The sequence below is a fragment of the Ambystoma mexicanum genome, chromosome 10 (genome assembly GCF_040938575.1).
Source record: "Ambystoma mexicanum isolate Mex_15411 chromosome 10, UKY_AmexF1_1, whole genome shotgun sequence".
NCBI lineage: Eukaryota > Metazoa > Chordata > Amphibia > Caudata > Ambystomatidae > Ambystoma > Ambystoma mexicanum.
Window position 1 is genome coordinate 848936000 of NC_090932.1, and position 24673 is coordinate 848960672.

The 24673-nt window shown below is 43.2% G+C and overlaps 1 protein-coding gene across 6 annotated transcripts in view; it reads left to right on the top strand.

Annotated features, from left to right (window-relative positions):
• LOC138491794 (multiple epidermal growth factor-like domains protein 6) overlaps positions 1-24673 on the top strand; it is a 1495213-nt gene that overhangs the window by 92356 nt on the left and 1378184 nt on the right. For all 6 annotated transcript variants that reach the window (XM_069618507.1, XM_069618508.1, XM_069618505.1 and 3 more), the window contains exons 2-3: positions 16509-16643; positions 16765-16874. In XM_069618507.1, coding sequence (XP_069474608.1) covers positions 16509-16643; positions 16765-16874 — 245 coding nt within the window. The remainder of the gene's footprint in view (positions 1-16508; positions 16644-16764; positions 16875-24673) is intronic.

Genomic DNA, 24673 nt, shown 5'->3' on the forward strand with positions numbered 1-24673 from the left:
AGTATTGTAGGACCGAGTACAGAAAGGACCCAGGAAGGAAGCACGGAAGTAGGAGGGTAAGGAAAGGGAACGAACGGGAAAATATAATCAGGGAATTGGGAACAAGGACTAGAAGGGAAGCGCCGAGCGGACTCCGGCAACACACGTCTGACTACTCTAAGCAGTAGCGTTGAGACGTGCAGAGAGGCGCGGGGGTGCGACTTTTTAGTAGGAAGTTGCACGTAACACGCAAGGCTGGTAAGCAGTGTTTCGAAAGAGATGGCCATGTTGGAAGGAACACGGAGTTCAGACCTCGGTGCATCATGGATCACGAAGTCCAGAATGGACGTAATCAGCGGTTCATGACAGTATGCCTCCTCCGAAGCCCTGCACCTCTGGGTTTGCCTGGGTGGATATGACGATATCTTTGTATCAATCGGGGGGCATTCATGTTATAACACACGCTGGAGACCAAGTAATAATACTGGGTCACACAACCGCTCTCATATGCGGCCCAAGATGGGCACGTATTTATGTCTGATTCACGACAATATGTTCAAGTATCCATAATATACCATACTTCTTAGAGAAAGGAAGATGTCTTTCTGATTCATATCAAAAATAATTTATCCATAGTAGTTCAAACAAAAAGCTATCACTAATAATCCTTAGTGAGGAAGCAGTTGCCACAATCCACATGTATTAGACTAAAAAAGCCAATGCATTTCGGAAATTATTTCCTTCATCAGGGCGAGTCTAATTATATAAGTCCAGCAAGCAAGTATATAACATAACAAATGCAAGTGTGTGACAAATTCATATAATGGTGACAATTCAAACGAAACATACATTGAAAAAAATGAATGAAAGGAAACATACCAATCAGTAGATGTTACATCATGGGTAAATATCAATAGCAAAAAAGAAAAAAGAAAAATGCCGTAAGTGGTTTATAAGGTAAATAAATGAAACCAAAGAATATTAGGTGTGGATTTACCTCATTGGTGTGGTCAGTGGTGAAAAACAGAACGTCCTGCGTTCATGCCCACTCAGCAGTGGGTTGTAAATGACATTATGCACAAAGGCATGGAGAAAATCCACTCGTGCTTACAAGGAAACCAATCTGTGGATCATAAAAGATCCAATTAGATACTGTGTTTTACACTCGTACTTGGTCAAAGAAAAGGATTGTAATCAGATTCTTACCTTGTAATACACAGAGAGAAACGATCCTCCACTGTGCAGCTGCAGGGCAGTGACACAGACTGCAGTGTGAAGCCGTTGTCTAGGCAACGGTTCTTTTGTTTAGCATGTGACCACCTCGTTTCTGTGAGATGCAGGTGGTCACAATTAATGATGTAAAATCGGCCAGGGCCCACAAAAATGACAAACCAAATATTTATGGGGCATCATCAATAGGTGCCCATAATTGTAATGATAAAATCCGAAAAAAATTAAACATTAGAATAATGAAGATAGAAAAAATACTGTCACAGGTCCTGTGGCTGTCTGGTCACAAATACTGCTGTAAATTCGACCAGGGCCCCCAAAAATAAAAAATGAGGTATTTATAGGGCATCACAAATGGGTGCCCATAATTGTAATAACAAATTCCCAAATTAAAAAAATTATGAAAAAACAAAGTAGTAGTGATGGATTTATGCAGGTAGTCACAAATAATGATGTAAAATAGGCCAGGGCCCACAAAGATGTCAAACCAAGTATTTATGGGGCATCATAAATAGGTGCCCATAACTGTGATGACAAAATTCCAAATAAATATATGAAGTAACAAAGTAGTAAAGATAGAAAAAATACTGTCACAGGTCTTTAAGCTGTCTGGACAGCAAGACATAACGAAATTAAGCTAAGGTAATAGTAAGACTATTCAAACGTAGATGAGCAGTTGAAGTACAGTCACAGTGCGTAAGGTGTCGCCCAGGGGCGGCACCTTGGGTCCCAGACATACGTCCGGGACATGCACTAGGGCTGTTACTAGAATGCTCCAAACATGATTAGACAAAAGGCAACATATGCCAGACAATAATTAAGAAAATAAAACAAAAAAGGCTACATAAGGTAGAGTGATTCGAACAAGTTAAGCTCAACGGCTGTCAACATGTGGAAATGTAAAAAAAAATCCATGGGCGCAACTATGGCGCCGACTTACGCCAACTGCTTTATGTACAAATTCGAGTCGGACCACATTTTGAACAAACCGGAATGGAAGAAGGATATCTACATGTGGACTCGATACATAGATGACATTTTTGGCATTTGGACAGGCACAGATACAGCATTTGATGACTTCTTTGAGCACCTTAATAACATTGACTAACGAGTTCAATTCACTAGGGAATCATCACGGGACAAGATTACGTTTCTAGATGTACAAATAATAAAGAAAGACAATTGTTATAGTACCACCCTTTTCCGGAAGCCAACTGATCGCAATAATCTGTTACACTGCCTTAGTTTCCATCAGCCTAGCTTACTAAGGAACCTGCCATTTAGTCAACTTCTTCGAGTCAAAAAGATTGTAAGTGACCCCGAGGATTGTATTTCACAGCAACTGGCTATGAAAGAGAAATGTCTTGCAAGAGGTTACCATCAAGAAGAACTGGATTCTGCAGTTGAAAGGGTCAACAGTCTTGACCGTAAAACCTTACTATCCACTCCTAAGAAACCAACAAGGGACCTTAAATCACCAGTATATGTATCAAAATTCTCTACCCAGAGCAATAAAATCAAACAAACAATTAAGAAACACTGGAACATTTTCAAAAACGACATAAGAGTACAAAACTTGTTTTCTGAATTACCTGTGTTTGCATACCAGAGGAGTAGGAATCTCAGGGACGAACTTGTACATACAAGACCTCCATTGAAAAAAATTATCACACAACGCACTGGTACGTTTCCCTGCCTACACTGCATCAATTGCAATTCCGTCATTAAAGGCAATGTAATCTTCCATCCACGCACAGGTAAGAAGATCATCCTCAAGACATTTGGCACATGCGACACTGCCAACATCATATATGGCATTAAATGTCCTTGCGGAAAATACTATGTCGGCCAGTCAACTAGAGCAGCCAAAATCAGATGGAACGAACACCGGTCATGTATCCGTAATTCCAACCCTAATTCGGCTGTAGCTCGCCACTGGGCCTTGAACAATCACAATCTTTCACAGATTAAGTTTCTGATTCTGGAGGTACTCGCAAGAAATAATCCTCATGAAGATTTAGGTCTGCGCCTCAATCGCAGAGAGACATTTTGGATTGATAAACTCTGTAGTCTGGTCCCGAGCGGTCTGAATGAGGAGATCAATTACCACTGTTATATTTGATTGTGATACTACTGTTTTGCCTGTGTTAAAGGTGTATGCTTTGCCATGTTTTCACACATAAGGGTCTCTACTGTTCCTCTTGTGACTTTACTGTTTCTACTGTTCTTTCTGTGCTTGAGTTGTATACTTTAACATGTTTTCATACATAGGGGTCTCTTTGCCCTGTGCTCTGATTATTACTTTTTGATTGCATTGGCTACTCTATATGATGCTCAGAGTAATTTGTGAAAGATGTTCTCATAGTTCTCAACCTTTTTTGTCAGCAAGGCGGGTGAAAACACCCGATTTTCTTTTTGGCGGGTGAGAGGCCCATAGAAGTGAATGGGCGTATGAGGGACTTGGCGGGTGATTCATCTGCTTTCAAGGCGGGTGACACCCGCCAAAAGCGGGTGAGTTGAGAGCTATGTGTTCTGAACATTTGGATACTGTTTTTTTTTACATTTCCACATGTTGACAGCCGTTGAGCTTAACTTGTTCGAATCACTCTACCTTATGTAGCCTTTTTTGCTTTATTTTCTTAATTGTCTGGCATATGTTGCCTTTTGTCTAATCATGTTTGGAGCATTCTAGTAACAGCCCTAGTGCATGTCCCGGACGTATGTCTGGGACCCAAGGTGCCGCCCCTGGGCGACACCTTACGCACTGTGACTGTACTTCAACTGCTCATCTACGTTTGAATAGTCTTACTATTACCTTAGCTTAATTTCGTTATGTCTTGCTGTCCAGACAGCTTAAAGACCTGTGACAGTATTTTTTCTATCTTTACTACTTTGTTACTTCATATATTTATTTGGAATTTTGTCATTACAATTATGGGCACCCATTGGTGATGCCCCATAAATACTTCATTTTTAATTTTTGTGGGCCCTGGCCGACTTTACAACAGTATTCGTGACCAGATAGCCATAGTACCCGTGACAGTATTTTTTCTATCTTCATTATTCTAATGTTTAATTTTTTTTCGGATTTTATCATCACAGTTATGGGCACCTATTTATGATGCCCCATAAATACTTGGTTTGACATCTTTGTGGGCCCTGGCCTATTTTACATCATTATTTGTGACTACCTGCATAAATCCATCACTACTACTTTGTTTTTTCATAATTTTTTTAATTTGGGAATTTGTTATTACAATTATGGGCACCCATTTGTGATGCCCTATAAATACCTCATTTTTTATTTTTGGGGGCCCTGGTCGAATTTACAGCAGTATTTGTGACCAGACAGCCACAGGACCTGTGACAGTATTTTTTCTATCTTCATTATTCTAATGTTTAATTTTTTTCGGATTTTATCATTACAATTATGGGCACCTATTGATGATGCCCCATAAATATTTGGTTTGTCATTTTTGTGGGCCCTGGCCGATTTTACATCATTAATTGTGACCACCTGCATCTCACAGAAACGAGGTGGTCACATGCTAAACAAAAGAACCGTTGCCTAGACAACGGCTTCACACTGCAGTCTGTGTCACTGCCCTGCAGCTGCACAGTGGAGGATCGTTTCTCTCTGTGTATTACAAGGTAAGAATCTGATTACAATCCTTCTCTTTGACCAAGTACGAGTGTAAAACACAGTATCTAATTGGATCTTTTATGATCCACAGATTGGTTTCCTTGTAAGCACGAGTGGATTTTCTCCATGCCTTTGTGCATAATGTCATTTACAACCCACTGCTGAGTGGGCATGAACGCAGGACGTTCTGTTTTTCACCACTGACCACACCAATGAGGTAAATCCACACCTAATATTCTTTGGTTTCATTTATTTACCTTATAAACCACTTACGGCATTTTTCTTTTTTCTTTTTTGCTATTGATATTTACCCATGATGTAACATCTACTGATTGGTATGTTTCCTTTCATTCATTTTTTTCAATGTATGTTTCGTTTGAATTGTCACCATTATATGAATTTGTCACACACTTGCATTTGTTATGTTATATACTTGCTTGCTGGACTTATATAATTAGACTCGCCCTGATGAAGGAAATAATTTCCGAAATGCATTGGCTTTTTTAGTCTAATACATGTGGATTGTGGCAACTGCTTCCTCACTAAGGATTATTAGTGATAGCTTTTTGTTTGAACTACTATGGATAAATTATTTTTGATATGAATCAGAAAGACATCTTCCTTTCTCTAAGAAGTATGGTATATTATGGATACTTGAACATATTGTCGTGAATCAGACATAAATACGTGCCCATCTTGGGCCCCATATGAGAGCGGTTGTGTGACCCAGTATTACTTGGTCTCCAGCGTGTGTTACAATTATAAGTCCGGGTGTCTCCAGACTTGTCACAGCCAGCTCCTTTTCAATTGGATGTATATTCTTTTTTGAAATATTTGATTTTTACTTGAATATTCTGAACATTTTTGAATACATGGTGGTGCCCACTCTCTTCTCTGTTTGGCATTCATGTTATAAACAGGTTCCCAGGTGCGCTCACTGGGAGGATATCCTTTCCATTCGACCAAATACTGGAGTTCACCTCTTCTGTACCTGGAGTCACATATCCTGGAAACCTCGAATCCGAGTTGGTTATTGACAATTACTGGAGTTGGTCTTGGAGCAGTTCGAGTGGATTGTACAAATGGTTTTAACAGAGAAGTGTGGAAAACTGGATGGATCTGTTTCTACGACTCTGTAAGTCGGAGTCGATAGGCCACTGGATTAACAATTTCCTTTATGGAGAAAGGTCCATAATACCTGGGAGCCAACTTATTTGGTCGTAGATGTCGAGGAAGAAGTTTCGAAGACATCCAAACCTTATCTCCTACTGCATAGGAAGGACTAGGCCTTCTCTTAGTGTCTGCATCGTGTTAAACAACTTTTTGGGCCTTTTCCAGGTGTTCTTTGGCTTCCTTGTGCACATTGATCAGTGTTTCAATCCAGGAATCGACCACAGGAACTGGGGTAGGATGTGGAAGAATGGAGGGTAGTACTGAAGGGTGATATCCTTGGCTGCAAAAGAACGGACCGATCTTGATAGCTGAATGATCCGAATTGTTGTAGGCGAATTCGGCCACAGGAATCGAGAGTGACCAATCATCCTGTACCTTGGTGGCGAACCAACGAAGGTACTGTTCCAAGGTCTAGTTGACTCGTTCAGTTGCTCCATTGGTCTGTGGATGATACCCCGATGACAATGCGCGCTGGATCCCCAATATCCGACATAGTTGTTTCCAAAATTGGGGTATATACTGGGGCCCTCTGTCGGAAATGATCTTGGAAGGTAGTCTATGGAGTCGGAATATGTGTTCCAGAAAAATCCCAACCAATTCAGATGAAGATGGTAGCTTGTACAAAGGTGTAAAATGAGCCATGTGTGTAAACAAATCGATGGTAACCATTATGGTTGTGTATCCTCTGGATGGGGGTAATTCCACGATTAAATATGTGGCGATGATTTCCCAAGGTCTTGTTGGTATCGCTGGTTGGTGTAAGAGACCTGCTGGTCTTCTGTTATCATATTTATTCTGATTGCACACTGCACAGGATTGGACATAGGTTCTTACGTTGTCTTTCATCCTTGGCCACCAGATCTGTCTCTGTATAAAATGGAGGGTGTTGGGTGAATCCACGGTGTCCGGAATGGAGGGTATCATGGCATAGATTCGTGATCTTATGTCTCATCTCTTGTGTGGGAATAGCCAGCCCTGTTTCCTTGAATAGAAATCCATCCTTCATTTTGAGATTCCTTAAATTGCTTCCTTTAAACTCCTTCCAAAGTTCGGAAGACGGTGTCTTGGCTCGAATATCCTCCAGTAATGTAATGGCTTGAGCAACAAACACTGTGTTAGGAAACATCTTGGGAAAAGCCTGGTCCTCAAGGGCTCATAATCAGGACGCCTGGACAGGGCATCAGCTATGAGGTTATGTGATCCAGGAAAATGGTGGATTTGGAATTGATATTGGGCAAAAAAGAAGGCCCAGCAGGCCTGACAGCTGTTGCTGCATTCCAGGGATTGTAAGACCTGTGTTCCGATGGTCCGTACGCACTTGTTCTGGGTGTTTGGCTCCCAGAAGGAGATGACGGCAGTCAGTGAAGGCTTGTCGAATGGCTAGTAACTCCTTCCCCAGGACGGAATAATGAGTTTCACTGGGAGTCAAAGTACGGGAGAGATAGGCAATGGGATGTTCCATCTTATCAAGTTCTTGTTTCAATACTGCTCCGATGGCATAGTCGGATGCATCAGTTTCAACTAGGAAGGGTTGGTCTGTATCAGGTTGAGCTAGGATAGGGGCTTGAGTGAACTCTGATTTCAATCGTTGAAATGCTGACTCCTGAGCTGAGGGCCACTGAAACGGAGTGTCTTTCTTTAAAAGTGTGACAATAGGGCGTACAATGTCGGAAAACGTGGGTATGAATTTCCTGTAAAAGTTAGCTAGCCACAGGAAGGACTAAATGTGTTTCACAGTGGTAGGAACAGGCCAAGACAGGATGGAATCAACCTTGGAAGCATCCATTCCGATGCCTTTTGGGCTAAGAACAAATCCGAGGTAGTGAACGGTTGATACATGGAAAAGACATTTTTCAGGTTTGGTCAGGAGCTTATGTTCACGTAAACGCTGTAGAACTACCTTGATGTGTTCTGGGTGTTTCTGAGGTTCCTTGGAGTAAATCAATATGTCGTCTAGGTATACAATGACGAAAAGGAACAACATGTCAGAAAAAACCCGGTCCATGAAACGTTGGAATACAGCGGGGTCATTAGCAAGTCCAAAGGGCATCACCAGATACTCAAAGTGGCCAAAGGGAGTTCTGAAGACTGTTTTCCACTCATCGCCTTCTTTTATATGAATGAGATGGTAGGCACCCCTGAGATCGAGTTTGGTAAAGATGACTGCACCCCTCACTGCCTCCAGAATGTCCGAAATAAGAGGTGATGGGTAACGGTCCTTGAGGGTGCATTGATTGAGGCCACGGTAATCTAAACATGGTCTAAGTTCCTTGGAATCTTTCTTAGGAAAGAAGAAGAGAGAGAGGCTGCCGCTGGGGACTTGGAAGGCGGAATAGTTCCGTTTGTTAGGTTGGTGTCCAGATATTCTCGGAGGGCCCTCTTTTCTGGCTCGGATAGAATGAACATTCTTCCAAAGGGAATCACTGCTGAAGGTTCAGTATCAATGGCACAATCTTCAGGCCTGTGAGGTGGGAGAGATTGAACAATGGCCGTCGAAAACACATATGAGTATGTTTGGTAAGCCTGGGGAATCTGGACGATGTTGGAGACTGTTACCGAGGATTGCTGGGGTTCCTGGAGATTCTCTGAGAGGCTTGGCAAGGTGGTAAGAGATAAAAAATGGGACATGCAGTGTTCTGATCCAAGAAACAAGGAGCCTGCTACCCAATTGATGTAGGATTGTGTTTCTGTAGCCAAGGCATTCCTAAAACCATGGGATAGTGGGCAGATCTTATGATGTCAAATCTAATCATTTCTTGATGGTTGTTTATCGAAAGCCGAATCTCCTTGGTTTGATGAGTTATGGGTCCCGAAGACAAGGGTCTGCCATCAATGGCTTCAACAGGTTGCATTACCTCTTTTGTTTCTCGGGGAATGTGATGGCTGAGGGCCCAATCATGATCTATGAAAATGCCCATGAGGCCGCAATCCACTAAGGCCAGGATGGGGTAGGATTCCTTTTTGGAAGGTGACAGAAATGTCTGTAAAATCACGAGATTGTTCTGGCCTGGTGAGTTCAAGGAAGGAATTGATGAGCTCACACAGGTTCGAATCCCGGCGGGGCCAAACTCGGTGTTTCATCCTTCCGAGGTCGATAAATGAGCACCACACACCGTGGGTAATAATAAGCAGCGCTCAGATACCTGAGGGTTCGTAGCGCTATATAAATGGCAAATTATTATTATTATTATTATTATTATTATTATTATTCAAATGCCCAATATTTTAAGCAATTCAAATTGTGATGTGGGTTTAGTACTTGCATGCCAAGGGAGAGATTGGAAAGGTAGAGAGGGAACAGGAGACCAGTCATTCTCACAGCAGTCTATAAGTGGGTGCTTTCAGACTTAAATGAGAGAGTGAACTGCTTGTAACATTGAAGCAGCACTAGCATAGTCTCATTAAAATGCGTAAAGAAGTTAGATGCCCCCACACAAATAAGTTGCTCCTCCCCACCAAACATGAAGTTAGTGCCTCTCCCAATATTTGAAGGGTTAGCCCCCCTGAAATGTAGGTTTTGTTGCGCCCCTGAACACAAGCGCACACGCCATTCACCATATATATATATACACACGCACACCCAGCCATCCATATATTTAACAGTGCACTCTTTCACCATACAGGCACACCCATGCAGCACCCATACATTTAGTGTGCACCCTTTCACCATACAGGCGCACCCAGGCAGCCACCTGTACATTTAAGTGTGCATCCTTTCACCGTACACGCACAAACGCATTCCCAGCCACCCAAACATTTGTGTGCACTCTTTCACCATACACTCACACGTGCACACATCATTGGGTTGAGGGGAGCCATAATACTTCAAAAATAAATTGTTTCTTTTTGTAGTCACTCTGACTTCATAAAGAAATTATGTCCGTTAAGGACTGAACCATAGCGGAAATAATTTCTTTATGAAGGCAGAGTAACTTCAAATGTAAAGTATTTATTTTTTAAGTCATAGGGCTTCCCCTACCCCATGACATGAAGGCCTCCAGCCTAGGGTCTTCATGTCATGGGTTGAGGGTAGCCCCCGGACTTCAAAAAGAAAGTTTCTTTTTGTATTCACTCTGCCTTCATAAAGAAATTATTTCTGGTACAGAAATCATTTCTTCATAAATGCAGAGTAAATTCAAAAAGAAAATGAAAAAACCTGCAACTATCCAGAGTGAGCAGTGCCTAGAAGCAAGGAAGGAAGCCGTTGAGACCACAGGTAGAGACATCCACAGCGCACCCCAGCCCGCATCCACCAAAGGACAGCAAAGTCCCCAGCAGCAGTGGCACCATCAAAAATCCTGATATCTGTAGTAGGACTTGCCGAAGCATGGCTCAAAGTGTCAGTGTTGCAACTAAACGACCTGTGTCCCGGCAAGTAAAATCCAGTGAAGCACTTGACCGACAAGCAGGAAGATTAAATCGTTCCTTGCCTCTACAGGCCAGAGGTGGAGCCGCCGGAAAGGCAGGGGTCCAGGACCAAAACCCAAAATCCGAAAAGAGTGGAGTGCACCCAGGCCACAAGGAAATGGACACCCCACTCCTTGCTCTTCTCTCTGTCTCATTAATCAAAGAGTCAGGAGGGGGGACTTGCAGGGTGAAATATAGCCCCTGGATGCCAGAAATACAGAGGCCACAGTCAGTTATGAGGGTTCACTGAAATAAAAGGCCAGCACAGAAATGATGTCCGACATAAGGCCTAGTGAACCTAAATTTCAAAGGAAATAAAGTAGGCCTCAATTTCAAAATGCGAAGATATGCAAATTGCCTTTCATGAAGGAAGAAAAAGACACGTGGCACTGATGTTTTGACAAATCCATGGACAGTTGGACCCACACAGATAAAACAGCAGTGCACAGTATCTTCAATGGGATGCCAAGCAGCTGCAGTGAAACAGAGCATTTTATATGTAAATAAAATAAAAGGTCATTTCGTTTTCCCCACAAAAAAAAAAAATGGAAAAAAAAGAAATGTTGACTTTTTTTTAAAATCTCTAAATGGGGCCCCCTCCCGGAACATGTGTTTGCGGGGCGCCCTGCACTGTGGGGCTGCAGGGGCCCCTGTTACGCCAGTGCGCTCATTCACAACATGCGCGACCTGTGAAAAATAAAGCTGAATAATGTTAGAAATAGTTTCTTGCTGTACTTTCATAAAAGATTATTCTCTGAGCAGTTTCTATTTTCCTTTCACTTTTTCATTCAATTTTGGGTATTATCACACTGCAACTCCTTGTTCCCCTAATTCTCTGCTTCTGTCACACTCCTTCTAAATACCTGCTGTCTTTTTTATTTTTTTGTATTTTTTCACTGCATGCCCACTTCTCGGCCTTTTTGCTGTATCTACTTATTTATTTCATGTTTGGTCTGATGTCCATCATCTAATTCAATTTTTCTTGCTATGCATTGTGGGGCTTTCTTTTCATCACTTATTTGTTGACGTACATATAGACAGGTATCAACTTTTATAGTGGTCTTGATAAGGCACAATTTCTCCCAAATCGCTTTGACAATAACTTAGTCGGTACCTGGATTCTGTGTGCGGATGTGATTACTTTTCTATATGCGGTAGTGTCGAGCCTGCACTAGCCTCAATTGCCTGCCTGTTCCCCCTCAGCAGCGCTTGAAGCACTCCTCGGGCTTCTCTGTCTGTTGGATTAATTACATATCAAGAACTGAATTTGTGTCCTAACATCCCCAGCAAAGGGTGACGTTGGTTTGCTTGGCATCCAGGTGTGATTTCAAGAGCCAGAGACAATGATTTGATGAGGCCTCATTTAAGGATAGCCATAGGCTGCAATCACTACTTCAGCATTGCTACTTGCAGACTTTGTTATTTAACAGTTCAACATGTCGGTGTGTGTGGCTGTGATATGACATGGGCACATATGTGATGCCATAATATGCAGGTGTAGAGAAGTAGTTGGATGCATTATTCCTAACTCCCGCCCCCTCACTGCCGTCACGTTGGAACAGTAGGAGAAGAGCTCTGTGTGGGACCACATGTGTTGTTCCTATACCGCATCAAGTGTCCAAGAGACAATATGCTCCGACAGCCGTACCAAATGTACCCTTGCACTGAAAGTGTGGAAGGATACTCTGTGAAAGGATGTCGGCACAAACCATTGGACATCATGGTGAGGTAAGAGTGATGTCATGAAGCAAATCAACAAAGCCATACTGAAACAATATGAAAATACTTAAGAGCAACAATGCAACTGCAGTAACAAGAGAAAAATGTACGAAATGATAAAGTAATCATGAATGCAAAAGAAGGCAAAGTAACCTGCTGACCAATAAGTGTAAATGTGCAGTAACACAAGTAAGATGCGACACATAAAAGCTTGCTATCGAGGAATATATAATGTGGCTAGGACGGCCTTAATTGGAAAATAGACGCTGACACGTGTTAAGATTCAATTCAGCTACCTCAGGGTTGAAGAGTCGAAAGACGCTGGAAGTACAGCTTTGTGTGCAAAACAAAGAGAAGTATGTTGGCTTGGGATCAAGGAAGTCATTTTTAAGGAATAGCTGCAAAGCACGAAGGGAGGCAGATGGATAAGCCATGAACGAGACATATTAGTCTTAGATTAAAGAAGAGGAAAACATCTGAAAAAGCTAAGTATTGAACAATTAAACGTGTATAAAGTCTATTCAATGTAGAGTGAGCAAGTCTCTAGAAGCCAAGAAGAGCAATGACATGCAATATAAGTAAATCAAATAGCAGTAAATAAGAGGCCGAAATGGACACATTTGTGGTCTCTTCAGAAGTCTAAAACAAGGGCCATTCATTAAGCCTTGGATGAAGATAGTGATGTGCTTACGTTCTGTTGAATGTCCCAGAACAGAGAGCAGGCCAAAAGGTCAACTACAGATGGGGAAACATTATCTCGTGGCCGGACTGATGAGAGATGATGGACTAATTGGGAAAGTGGGGAGTAATCGGGCGTGATTCAAGGACATGGGTTTTGTTTCGCTTATGTGCTGCTACCTGAGCTGAAAGTGCAAGGTCGGGTGAGAATACCAACCAATCAGTGGGTCTGTGGGGCAACCTGCTATGCAATGTTGCGTAGACCAATCCGCTACTAGTCTGTTCGCTATAATCACTATTATACATATTAAGCAGTAGTTTGAGGTGTTCCTCACAAATAAGAGACATCCAGTGGTGTTCCAACCCCTGTGTATTCTATAAGTAGACATGTTCCCCTAAGGCTCACTCTTCTCTCTTACTTTTCTAGTCCCCTTCAATCATAACTCGGAGCATCCTTTAGGGAAGTTTATCTAGGGTTTGTGGCTTTTAGGCTGATGTCTCAAAATTGTCAACATCTCTAGGGAACCACAAAAAGAAGCAAGTCTCCTGAGTTCTCAACTTAATCATCTGCAAAGTGTCAGGTGGCCAAGAAAACAAACTGTTCAAGTCACTAAGACAAACAAAAAGTGTTGTCTTCATGCCAAAAATGTATTTGTTCTGGGGTCCTTTCCTGGAAGTATCTCGGTCACTTACTGTCTCCTTATGAAGATATGTGGGGTCCTGCCTGTCATTTCCTCTGCTTTGCTTCTTTGCTTCTCTTCTTTCTCTCATTGTGGTTTCTTTTTTAAGAGACCCTTCTGCAGTGGTCCAAAATCTGGGTGGGTCCACACCCTGGGCCCCTGCGGCACCAGCAGGGGGAAGACCTTCAATCAGGCCTCAGAGTTTCTACCAAAAGCTAGGCCACTTAACGCTGACTACTGGTTAGGTGTGATAGTGATCTTCTATTCCCTGTTTGATAGACCAATCTCCGTTCCCCAACACCTCACATTCCTTTTCTGCTTCACAGAACAGAGACATTCTCAATCCTAAAGGGGTTTTGTCTCCTTTTTCCCTCCTCCTCTCCCTTCTCTCCTTCTGCACTTTTCATATTATTCCTGGTGCCTCCTCAATGCACCACCATGTGCTCATGCTTCCTTCCCTCTTCTAGTGTAGTCTGCTAGGTGTATGGCATGACTGCCAGTGTCCTGTCTCCTTCCTGAGCTCCTCATGGCTACCTTTTGCTACCTGAGCCTTCCATCCACCTCCATTTGTGTGTTTCATCTCCCCACTTTCCACTGTGGCCCTCTCTGTCTCCTTTACCTGAAGTCCTCTATTTTTCATCCTATGTCTCATCTGTGTCTTTCGCGATGTGTACATTGATCCTCGCCTTCATGAATTCCCAATCTACCTTCTTTTTCCCTCAATTCCTTTCTTAGTTGTCACCTCCTCCAGAATCCCCTCCTTCTCCTGTCTCACCACCTCGCAACTGTGTGACCCCCTCCTTATTTCTTACCCGCGCTGTACAACCTCCTTCTTCACTTGTTCCTCCTTTTCTCCAACCTCCTTTTAACAACCTTCTCTCTTTTTCTATAATCTCACTTTTGCCAACCTCCATCCTGCATGTCTCCCCAACACTCCTCCTCTCCAACTCCTTCTACTTCCACACGGCTCCTGCTCTGCACCTCCAGTCTCTCTGGACTTCTACATCACTGTGGTCCTGCTGACCCCTTTTTGTAAGTATCCTATTGCACTCTCTGGGGCTGTCCTCTCTTAGCTACTTTCAGGTTTCTGCAGTTTTTACTTTTCCTTTCATTGGTCACTCAGAGCTTGTGCATGGCGTCCCAGTCTCTCTGAAAGCCCCACCCATCCCTGCTCTTCCGATCTGTGGACGGAGGCTTGCTCATGGTTGACCAACATCTTGAATCTGCAGTGTGTTCGTGTGTGTGCAGATGCGAGTGGCTTCATGAGAGTCTGATCACGTGTGACTTCTCTTTACTCCCTGGCTTGCTATCCATGGTCCGAAAATCGTAGTTTCAATACCCATGGAGGCTTATACACGTCTGTCCTTGTTCACCCTCTCTGCCCTCAGCATACTCTATTGGACAGTTCTTCTGCACTAATCATTTTGACTAGATGGGACCAGTATATTTTCTCTGCTTTGTAATTTACTGACAGCTTACTTCTTTGGGGGATAACTTTATCATGGGGCAAGGGCAACCTCAGCAGCTATCTTTGAAGAATAAGGTTCTCTTAATGAGCTAGTGTCAAACGTTTGGCCTGAGTGACAGTGACAGCCTCTGCTATTCTGATGGGACGTGGTGGGGTGAACTAGGGGATCCTCCCAAAACTAGCCTGGACCCTTCGTCAATTAGTGGCTGGTGACCCGCAGCACTTATGATCCCCTCCCCCTTCTCACTACGATCTAGACAAGGCAATGTGTCTCAATAGGCAATAAATGCATTTGGCTGGTGCCCGAACCAAAACATTCTTTCAAGAATGTTAATCTACTTTCTAGCATGAAATAGTCTTATAAATGTTGTATCACTAAAGAGCGATGTTAGAACATCTCTGAATTAATCATAGGCTTCTGAGGAACCTTCCAGTAGTTAACATTCGATAGTTTTCAGCCTGCTGTAACATCATGAAACATGTCTCGAGTTGCATGTAGTCTTGTGGGGAAAGCATAGAACTTCAGGTTGGAATGCCCTTCCATTTTAGGATGGGACAATGACTTATTTGCATTTGGCTTTCCCCTCCCATAATGGCACAGCAGGAAGAAAATGAGGGTTTGGTAAACTGCCCAGAGCAATTGCCAATGGTTATGAATATGTCAAAGCTTTTCCGTCCGTTGTTGACCACCCCCCAATAGCGTTGGTCTTTTTGTCATCCTCTTCAAGGAACCCTTAATTCAGCAGGAAACATTTAAAGTGGTAAGCTACTAGCAAAGCATAAAAAGTCACTTGCCACCTCAATTCTACACATGCACACAGCTCACCAATTTTTACTCGCCAAGAGCCAATTTTCCTTAGCCGGTGCCTAGAGCTCAATGCAAATTTTGAGCCCTGCTTGATTTATACTGTCCCATAAAGTATGCTCTCAGGATACAAACTTTGCCTTATATGGAAGTCTGAGTAGTCAAACACTATGCAAAATTGCTTCACAGGATGGGTGTAGTTAGGAGAGTTGGGACAACAATGAGAAATATCACATACAAAGAATGGCCTCACTTAGCTCTAGTACATGAGTGGCAATTGCCTCACTTTCTTGAGCATTATCTTGCCACTAATAATGTGCATGCTCTGTGAATCAATTGGAATCCATTTGGATAGCAGGGCCAAGGGTTTGAGTAAAGCTATGCCCACAGACCATGAACCAACATATCCATTCACATCAGATTTGCCGCGTGATACTACACTCCAGAAGAAAAGAAGACTGATGTTTTTCAACCAACAGCCACCCAATCACAGACCTGGCTTCTTAACCCCTCCCCGTCTATCTTTTCTGATGCACCGTTCTACCCCTCCAGCCTTATTGTAAAGTGTGCCACTGCATCTAATCTGGGTTTGCTTTTTATCAAACCCTAGAGTATCTAAAAGGAAACTAAATTCACCTCTGACAGCAAAATATGGTTGGAATAAGCACGTTCGTATTCAGTTTATTATATTCAGATACAATAAGCATTATGTTTTCTTTTCTTTAGGCCCAATGTGTGCCACGAACAAGAGCTGGCCATGGTAGGACACCGGAAATCGTGCATCCAGGTCTTCACTCGCATGGTCAAAGTGTGGAAGCCAGGCTGCACAGGACACAGGTGGTGTCTGGGGTATGAGGCAAGGTAACACTTGATTGACATGTTCTGTCCATTAGTTGCTGAGTTCAGCATTTGCATTTTTAAAGGAAGATGAACGCTTCTTAGTGTGCTTTTTGCTTACACTGCTTTACATTGTTTTTTAAAGGTCTGGATATTATACAACCTACAAACAAATTTACACTCTAGAATACCAGACTGCCTACAAATGCTGCCCGGGATGGAGCCAGAGAAACCACGAGCCTGGCTGCTTGCATGGTAAGTGAGAGATTTGAGGGTGGAGACCCTCTTTTTTGTGTGGGGGGCCTGACTTTAGAGGGTTAAACAGGAGTATCAAAAAGGAATTGGAGGCAAAGGCTAATCTTGTTATGAACGCAAAAGGTGGACACCTTTGTGTTAGCAGTAAAGCTACATTAATATATACTAGCTCATAAGGATCACCAGGAACAGAATATCCTAAAACAAAGTTTAATTTAACCATAGACACATATTTACACAAATAGACATGTGGCTCAATTGGCACGTGGGGTATGCATAACACAAAACAATATAGTATGCTTAAATGTGGGTTAGTAGGTAGAAGAGTGACTGTTATTTCACGTATTTCTAAATGAAGTAGCAATACGCAAACATTGTCGACATACTGGGCATTGTTGGTGTTTCTGGTTCGGTGAGTAGTGGAACTAGGACAGGGGCTGTATAGATGGAACAGCGCTGCTTCTAGGCACTGAACTGTCTTCAGGACATTGATTCTGGTAAAACGATGTTGCATAGGGATAAACGCGCACCTAAAAAGTTGTAAATAGCAATTAGTTTAAAAAGGGGTGATCAGGGATTTGTCAAAAATGACAGAGAGAACTGCAAGAAGGTGAACCTACCTAAATTACTGTGAATGTGCCATGGCGAGAAAGTAGTTGAGTGGCTGACTATCAGTGGTACAGGTGGCTAGTTTTCAGCCTGAAACGTCGGACTCTGGTATCTAAATAATGAAGATATCCGTTTTCTGATTGTGGATTAGAGAATAATCAGGAGGCTAAATGAATTAATAGTTGTGACAGAGCATTACCTTGAGGCCGATGGGTGGCATCAAGGTGTGGGTGCTCAATAACGGGACCTGCTTACAGGAAAATTAACAGCTTTGGAACACTTGGAATTGACTGTTGAAGTCAGAACGAAAGTCTACGGTTATTTAAGAGACATTTAATGCATCAAGTGGTTTAAGTAGGTGAAGACATGGAGTGGATTGAGCGGCGTGTTCAGAAAGGTCTACTTAATGCAACACAAATGGTGGTGTTTAAATGGTGAATCTAGCGTGCGTGCTCTTGAAGGAGGGAGAGCAATCTTTTAGTTGATGGAGCTGTGCTGCACGTTAATAGCATTTATTTGTGACCTTATTACAGAGGCGACGATTAAGTGAGGAAGAAAGGATCTCCTATGCGTGTCTGGAAAAGTGAGCTAATTGCGGTGAAATATGCTCAGACAAAAAGGGCTCTGCTGGACGGAGGGTAATGGGCGTGCGCCGCAGCGAAAAAATGAAAGTGAAACAATTGAAGGCATAGGACTTTCCTTAGTGCGTGCCTAGGTAGGAGAGCTAGGTTTCAGTGAAAAAACCCTGATAGTCTGTATCATGAGGTAGGAGCCTCGCTAGTTGTCTTACCTCTTGCTGGAGCTGTATCACTGGAATAGTGCCGTTTCTCGACTACGCGCATGCGTACAGCGACTGAGTGTTTATATTGAGAAGGAAAAGGGTTATTACTTGCTGTGTATGCATTCACGTGAAACCGCGCATGTGTGGGAATGTTGAAGGAGTAGTGTGCCTTGTTGATATGGATGTATTGGTACTGGGGGCTTTTTTCATTATCATGGCAATTACATTGGACACAGAATTGCAGAAATTGTTTAGTATGCTGCATGATGTCAATAAATCAAGCAGAGTAGCAGAAATAATCAGTACACGTGTCTTGATTGCTGTTAGCTTGCTGTTAGCTGTATATAATTAACGTGTCTATGTAGACACACAAAGACTATACAAGACTTTGGCCCGTCTGCAAAAAAGATTACAGGTTGACATAATACAGAATTTTACAGTTGCATGCTTCAATGTTAGACTATGGTGAGATACAGTCATGTACAGGCTGTTAATCAATGGATAGCTCGAAAATGTTTGTATTGGCCACTTGTGGAAACACTGGCATGGCAGGGCATTACTGAGTGAAAAAGAGGTTCCACTCAATTGAAATGTTGAGGCCTTGTCGCACAGAATCTAAACGATGGATCAATTTTTGTTCCAATTTGCGTAATGCCAGGTCTCTATTCCCCCTGCGAAAAAGGGTTTCTGGCCATTTGTAAAATGGCCCAAAAAAATGTCATTATGGGTGTGCTTCTTTGCCTTGAAATGTGCAACTAGGGGTTTGTCGTCTACTTGGTTCTTCACGCATGATCTATGCTCGTATATACATTGATTTATCTCTCTTTTACATTTGCCTACATATATTAGATTGTAAGGACATTTTATAATGTAGACGGACCACTTGGTCTTGCAGTTGGTGAAGGAATTAAAGGTCCAAGTATTGCCATTCAGATTGATGGTTTTGATATTTCCGGTCTGGGAACAGACTGAGCAGTTGCTTCACTTGTAATGGCCTTTGACAGGTGGAAGGTGCCATAGTGTTGTTTGAAGGTTGCTTAGAGTGTCAACTTCTTTGTATGTATGTACTAGACACTCCTTCAAATTTCTGCTGCGTTTGAATGCAAATCTTGGTTTCTCAGGCTTAAAAAATCTGTGTAGCGTTTGTCCCAATGTTTGAGTACAACTTTTTTGATGGAATTACTCAGAGAGGTGAAGGTCGTGACGCTTGTCATCTTGGTGGTGTTTTTCTCTCTTGTTGTCGGTGTAAGGCAGGATTCTCTATTGGTGTATTTAGCACTTTTGCAGGCTAGTCGCACAATGTGACTGGGATAGCTGCGTTCTTTTAAACAAATGGTTAATTTGTTGCTCTTAAGATCATAGTCGCTAAGAGTGGTGCAGTTGCGTCTGACTCTTAAAAGTTGCCTTAAAGATAAACTAATTTTCCGGCCTGCAGGGTGCAAGTTTGTGTATTCTAAGAGGGTATTCTTAGATGTGTGTTTACGGTAGAGAGTGGTTCTTAGAGACTTGTCAGTATTCTTACAGATTTCTAGGTCTAAGAATGGTATCCAATCTTTGTTGTGTTGAATCGTGAATTTTATGCACACGTTACATGAGCTTAGCCATAGTTCAAAAGCAAGTAGTTGGTTTTCAATCCCTCTCCAGATCTTGGATATGTCTATGCACCGGAAGCAGCAGCCTATTTAGTCTTTGAAAGTATTGGAGTCATGATAAATCGAGTTTTTCTCAAGAGTCCATAAATAGATTTGCTATGTCTGAGGCAAAAGTGGCTCCCATGCTGGTTCTGTGCCATTGTTGATAGAAAGTTTGTTCATAGATGAAATAGTTCTCCATTAATGTGATTCTTGTGCATTCGAGTAGGAATGATGTGGGTGGTTCCAGGGTGGTACTTTGGTCTAGGTATGATGCCAAAACTTGTATGCACTCTAGTTGTGGGATGCTCGTGTATAGTGACTCGACATCAAGGGTCACTAGAAGGTTGTCTTGGTGCACAGTTAGAGTTCTCAGTTTCTTTATCATTGCCGTGGTGTCCTGTGTATATATGAAGGCATTTGACTAATAAATGGTCGAAGAAAATTATCCATGTAGATGGATAATGGTTCTAGGACTGATCCAATCCCGGCGACTATGGGCCTGGCCGGCGGTGTCTGTGTTTTTATGGATTTTGGGAAGTAGATAAAAAGCTGGTAGGATGGGGTGATGGTTAACCAGGAAAGCCTTCTCATATTCTTCTATCCAGCCTTCCTCCCAAGCGTGGCACATTGATCTTTTGATTTCTGAAAGTAATCTAGTTGTTGGATTGGTGGTTATCTGTCCATAGAATTTGGCGTTAGACAGTTGTCTGGTGACTTCGTTGTTGTACAACAGGTGGCTCTAGAGGAAAATGCTGCCGCCTTTGTCTGCTGGCTTTATCAGAAATCTATGATCTCCTTCGAGTGATTTTAGCGCAAGTCTCTGTTTTGCAGAGAGATTATCATAGAAGCGGATCCTTTTGGTGTCAAAAATGTTGCGCATTTCAAGCAGAATTTGGTTCTCAAACGTAAGAATTTCTGGCCAGACCATTGATGATGATGGTGTGAAAGTGGACAGTGTTTTTAGGCCGCTCCACTTTGGTGGTTCTTGATCTGGACTGTCTCTGAAAAAATATCATAACCGGATAGTCCAGAAGAATTTCCGCAATTCAACCTCTGTGTTAAATCTGTCAGCATGAGTGCTAGGGATAAAACTAAGGCCCTTGCTCAGGATACTAATTTCTTCAGAGGACAGGATATGGTTACTCAGATTGAAGATGAGGATCACCATATCTGTTGTACTGGTGGGATCCATTGTCTTGTACGCATCTGGTGTTGCCCTTGGTATCTTGATCGGCCGCGTTGCCCTCGTCCTTGAAAAAATTGTTGGGTCGGTGCTTGTTTTGGGTTTGACTGTCCACTGGTTGTGGCATCGGAGTCACTGCTGTTGGAGCTATTGGAGAAGGTCACACATTTTTTCTGTTTTCTTTTGGAGGTTTTGTCTGTTGGTCGATGTGCTTTGATTCAGCTGTTTGTTAAAACCTGGGACCAGATACTACCAAAAAGGTGACCGCCTTTTGCGTTGACAAGGGTAGCCTTTGACTAATTCCTTTTTGATACTCCTGCTTGCACGGTACGCCTTTGTTCCTAGTTTAGGTGTTGCTAGGGGGGTGCTGAGGGGGATATAGCCCCTGGTCTTTCTGTTGTAGCCCCGCAGAAGTTCAGGGACTACAACCAAAAGGATATAGCTAGCCCTGAATCCTGCCAGTCCCGAGATTAGCTTAGCCCCTAATCTTTTCCTGACCTAGCAACACCCCTGAGTCGCAGACTCCTGACTCTGTGAGCTTGCCTCCCTGGACGCAGAGTTTCGCAAAACACGTATCACGAAACTATGTGCGTGCACATTTTACAACCTTCCCAATAGTACTTAAAAAAAAAATATATATAGAATATTGGTACTACAAGTATACTGTGAAAGGAATCCTCATCGCCAATGTTATAGGAGGATCAAGGCCTTGGGTAATGCAAGAAACTTCTTTAATTAAGTTTCTGGTTACAGGTTCAGGAATAAGGTAAGTACATCAGGGGAAGGTTACACAGAGACATTCACTGGCACCTTCTCAGTCAAGCTGCTCCCATCTATAGCTCAGCGGGTTGAGTGCTCGCTGCTGCGATCTGAGCTTCATCTGCAGGTCGCAGGTCCGAATCCCGGCAAGGCCAACTCAGCCGTTCATCCTTCCGAGGTAGATAAATGAGTATCAATTTCGGTTGGGTGATATTGTATGTAAATATGTGCTCCGTAAAGCGCTTTGGATTAAGGCGCTATAGGACTAACACATCATTATCTAATTGACACTCGAGGAAACCTCAAACACACACTCAACATTCCAGAGGCAGGCATTGCAAATCACACAGGGAGAGGGGAGGAGTCAAGACACCGCGTATCCCACTCAGGAACACGCCCCTACTGTGGCAAATGAGCTTATCCTTATCCTCCTGAGTTCTACGTAAGTGGAAACTCAGTGAAGGATGCTTAAGCTGTATTTATTTAGGCTTCAATGTCCTTGTTGTCATCGAGTTCCTTTTCTTAATAGCGCATACACAGACTTCTTTATGCGACCTCTGTGAATTTGACACGTTTTGAGTTTTGGGTCCTGATTTACAAAAGCGCTTTGTAAATGTGGCCTAGTTCCTTTTCAAGGGCTTAAGTTACAAACATGTTTTAACATGGGGAAAGTCTCGTTGAAATGTATTTTGTAAATCGGACCCTTTGCGTGTTTTGTAAGTACACATTCATCTGAAAAAGTGGGCTTTTCACCTGTAGGATGTGCAAAAAAGTACAATCAGGGGGGCGGGCAGATCATTCTGTGCTGCACCTCCCAAGTATTAAGTTCCCCAAACCACTGCTGTTTTTTCCCCTGAGCATCCATCATTGGGCAAATTCGGAGTGTTGCTACCCAAATAACAAATATTTAGAGAAAAAGAAAACCTGACGTTTTTCATCGGCCTTTAAATATGGCCGGGTAGGCCAACAATCAATAAGCTCATCAAAACAGTTGTGCACACAAAATTCACAAAAACACTTCATTTCCACTTACTTGGAAACTCATTCTATTTTTCAAGGCTGTTTATTCCCACCCACCCTTTCATCCATGATTACATAAGAGGATGATCCAATAAGCCAGACCTGTTTGAATAGTGTATTTGAGTTCAACTATGGATATTTCTTTCAAGTTAAAACATCAACAGACCATGAAACAATTCAAATGGGGGTGCACATGATCTTTCTTTTGTGCTGTGCATCAGTACCCCTCATAAATAACCATTGGGTGCCTCATTAGTTTCAGGGATGGGCCCTTGCAATACTCAACAATAATATTGTGGATGCAAGCAATTTATTGTAATTTTGGTCAACGCCGCAGGCAACAGGCGAGGCCCTGGTAACCTGTGCCCCATGGCAGCCAGGCAAGGGAGTGGGGGAGCAGCAGCCCAAGAAGTGGGCCGGTGCTCCCCCACTCCTCCACCAAACTACAAAGGTGACGCGCAGTCGCCGAACCGGGAAACACCGAGGGAAGGGCAAGGTTTAATCAACAGCCACCCTCCTCCCACAGGGATGCAAATCACCAGGGCCCCCAAAGAAGTAGGCGGGGGAGCAAGTCTTAGGCACCATAAGGTGCAATCTGTTGTCCGCATCAGCCGGGCAGGGGGCTGGCACCACAGCCCCCACCACACAGAAGGACCCAGGGGACAGCCCCTGGGTCCTATATAAAGAGCTGCTTGGACAGCAGAAAACAGAATCCGCTTGTGGTCCCTGTGCAGGGACCCAAGCAAACCAGTGTGTGGTCCCTGCACAGGGACCCAAACCAAAGAGTACTCTGTACACTCGGTGTCTTCTTTTTCTTTGGCAAAAATGTTTCTGTGCACTCAGCGTTTTTTGTTTTTCCTACCTCTTTCCCAATGAACATTGCCCTGCTTCAATCCGGTAACTTTGTAACGAGAGCATTTTCGGGTCGGATATAAACATCAGGAAGGCGAGAGGAGGAAAGAAGATCCAGGTGCCAGCGCCATCCGAAGTCTTCAAGCAGAGAGCAGGGCACTGCGCGAGACAGCAAGCAGACTCGGAAAATTCCAGAGCAACAACAAAGGAACCCGGAGCAGGCGGCGTGTTTGTGACTTTGTTGCAAGTAAGTCAGCCCCTGCGCCGTGTTTTTCCCAGCAACGGGTCTTCATACGAGCCTGTCATAATTGAAACAGCAGAACACATTCATATTTGCATTATCCATGTGACATTCAAGTAACCTGCTCCCTTAATTTCACATATTTTTGGGCCCCAAGACAGTGGCGTTTTTCGGACAATGTTTTCAGTACTTCATACAAACCCATAGTGGCCCACAGTCGAAAATCGAAACCGAACTAGCAAACTGGGCATTTTGACTTACTGCACAAAAACCCAGACACGTTTACAGTGGAAAAGGTTGCTTTAATGTGACAGGTCAAAGCTTACAAATAACCGCTTACCTGGCTCCCTGGCCTTACAAACTAACAAACTATTTTAAACAAACCAATTGACAATTAACACTTTCATTTCCCCAACAATTAAATAAATAAATCCACTTCCTCCCTAACCATCCCTTGGTCCCTACCATCTTCTCAAGGCGTCCCGGTTTTTCCCTGGGGCCATGCCCCTTCAGGTTCAATACCTGTTCCCCCGGGGTAGCCATTCGTGCAAACAGCACCACCCCCATCCTTTCCCATGCCATTCCCCCATTGTGCTTCCCTCCCCCCACGTCTAAAGGGGCCTTGCCCCCAGCAACAGAAAAGCCCTCCCCCGAGGTGTTCTTTCTGCCCCACCCCCATACCTTCCTACTCCCAACCCTTTAACATACCTCTCACCATCC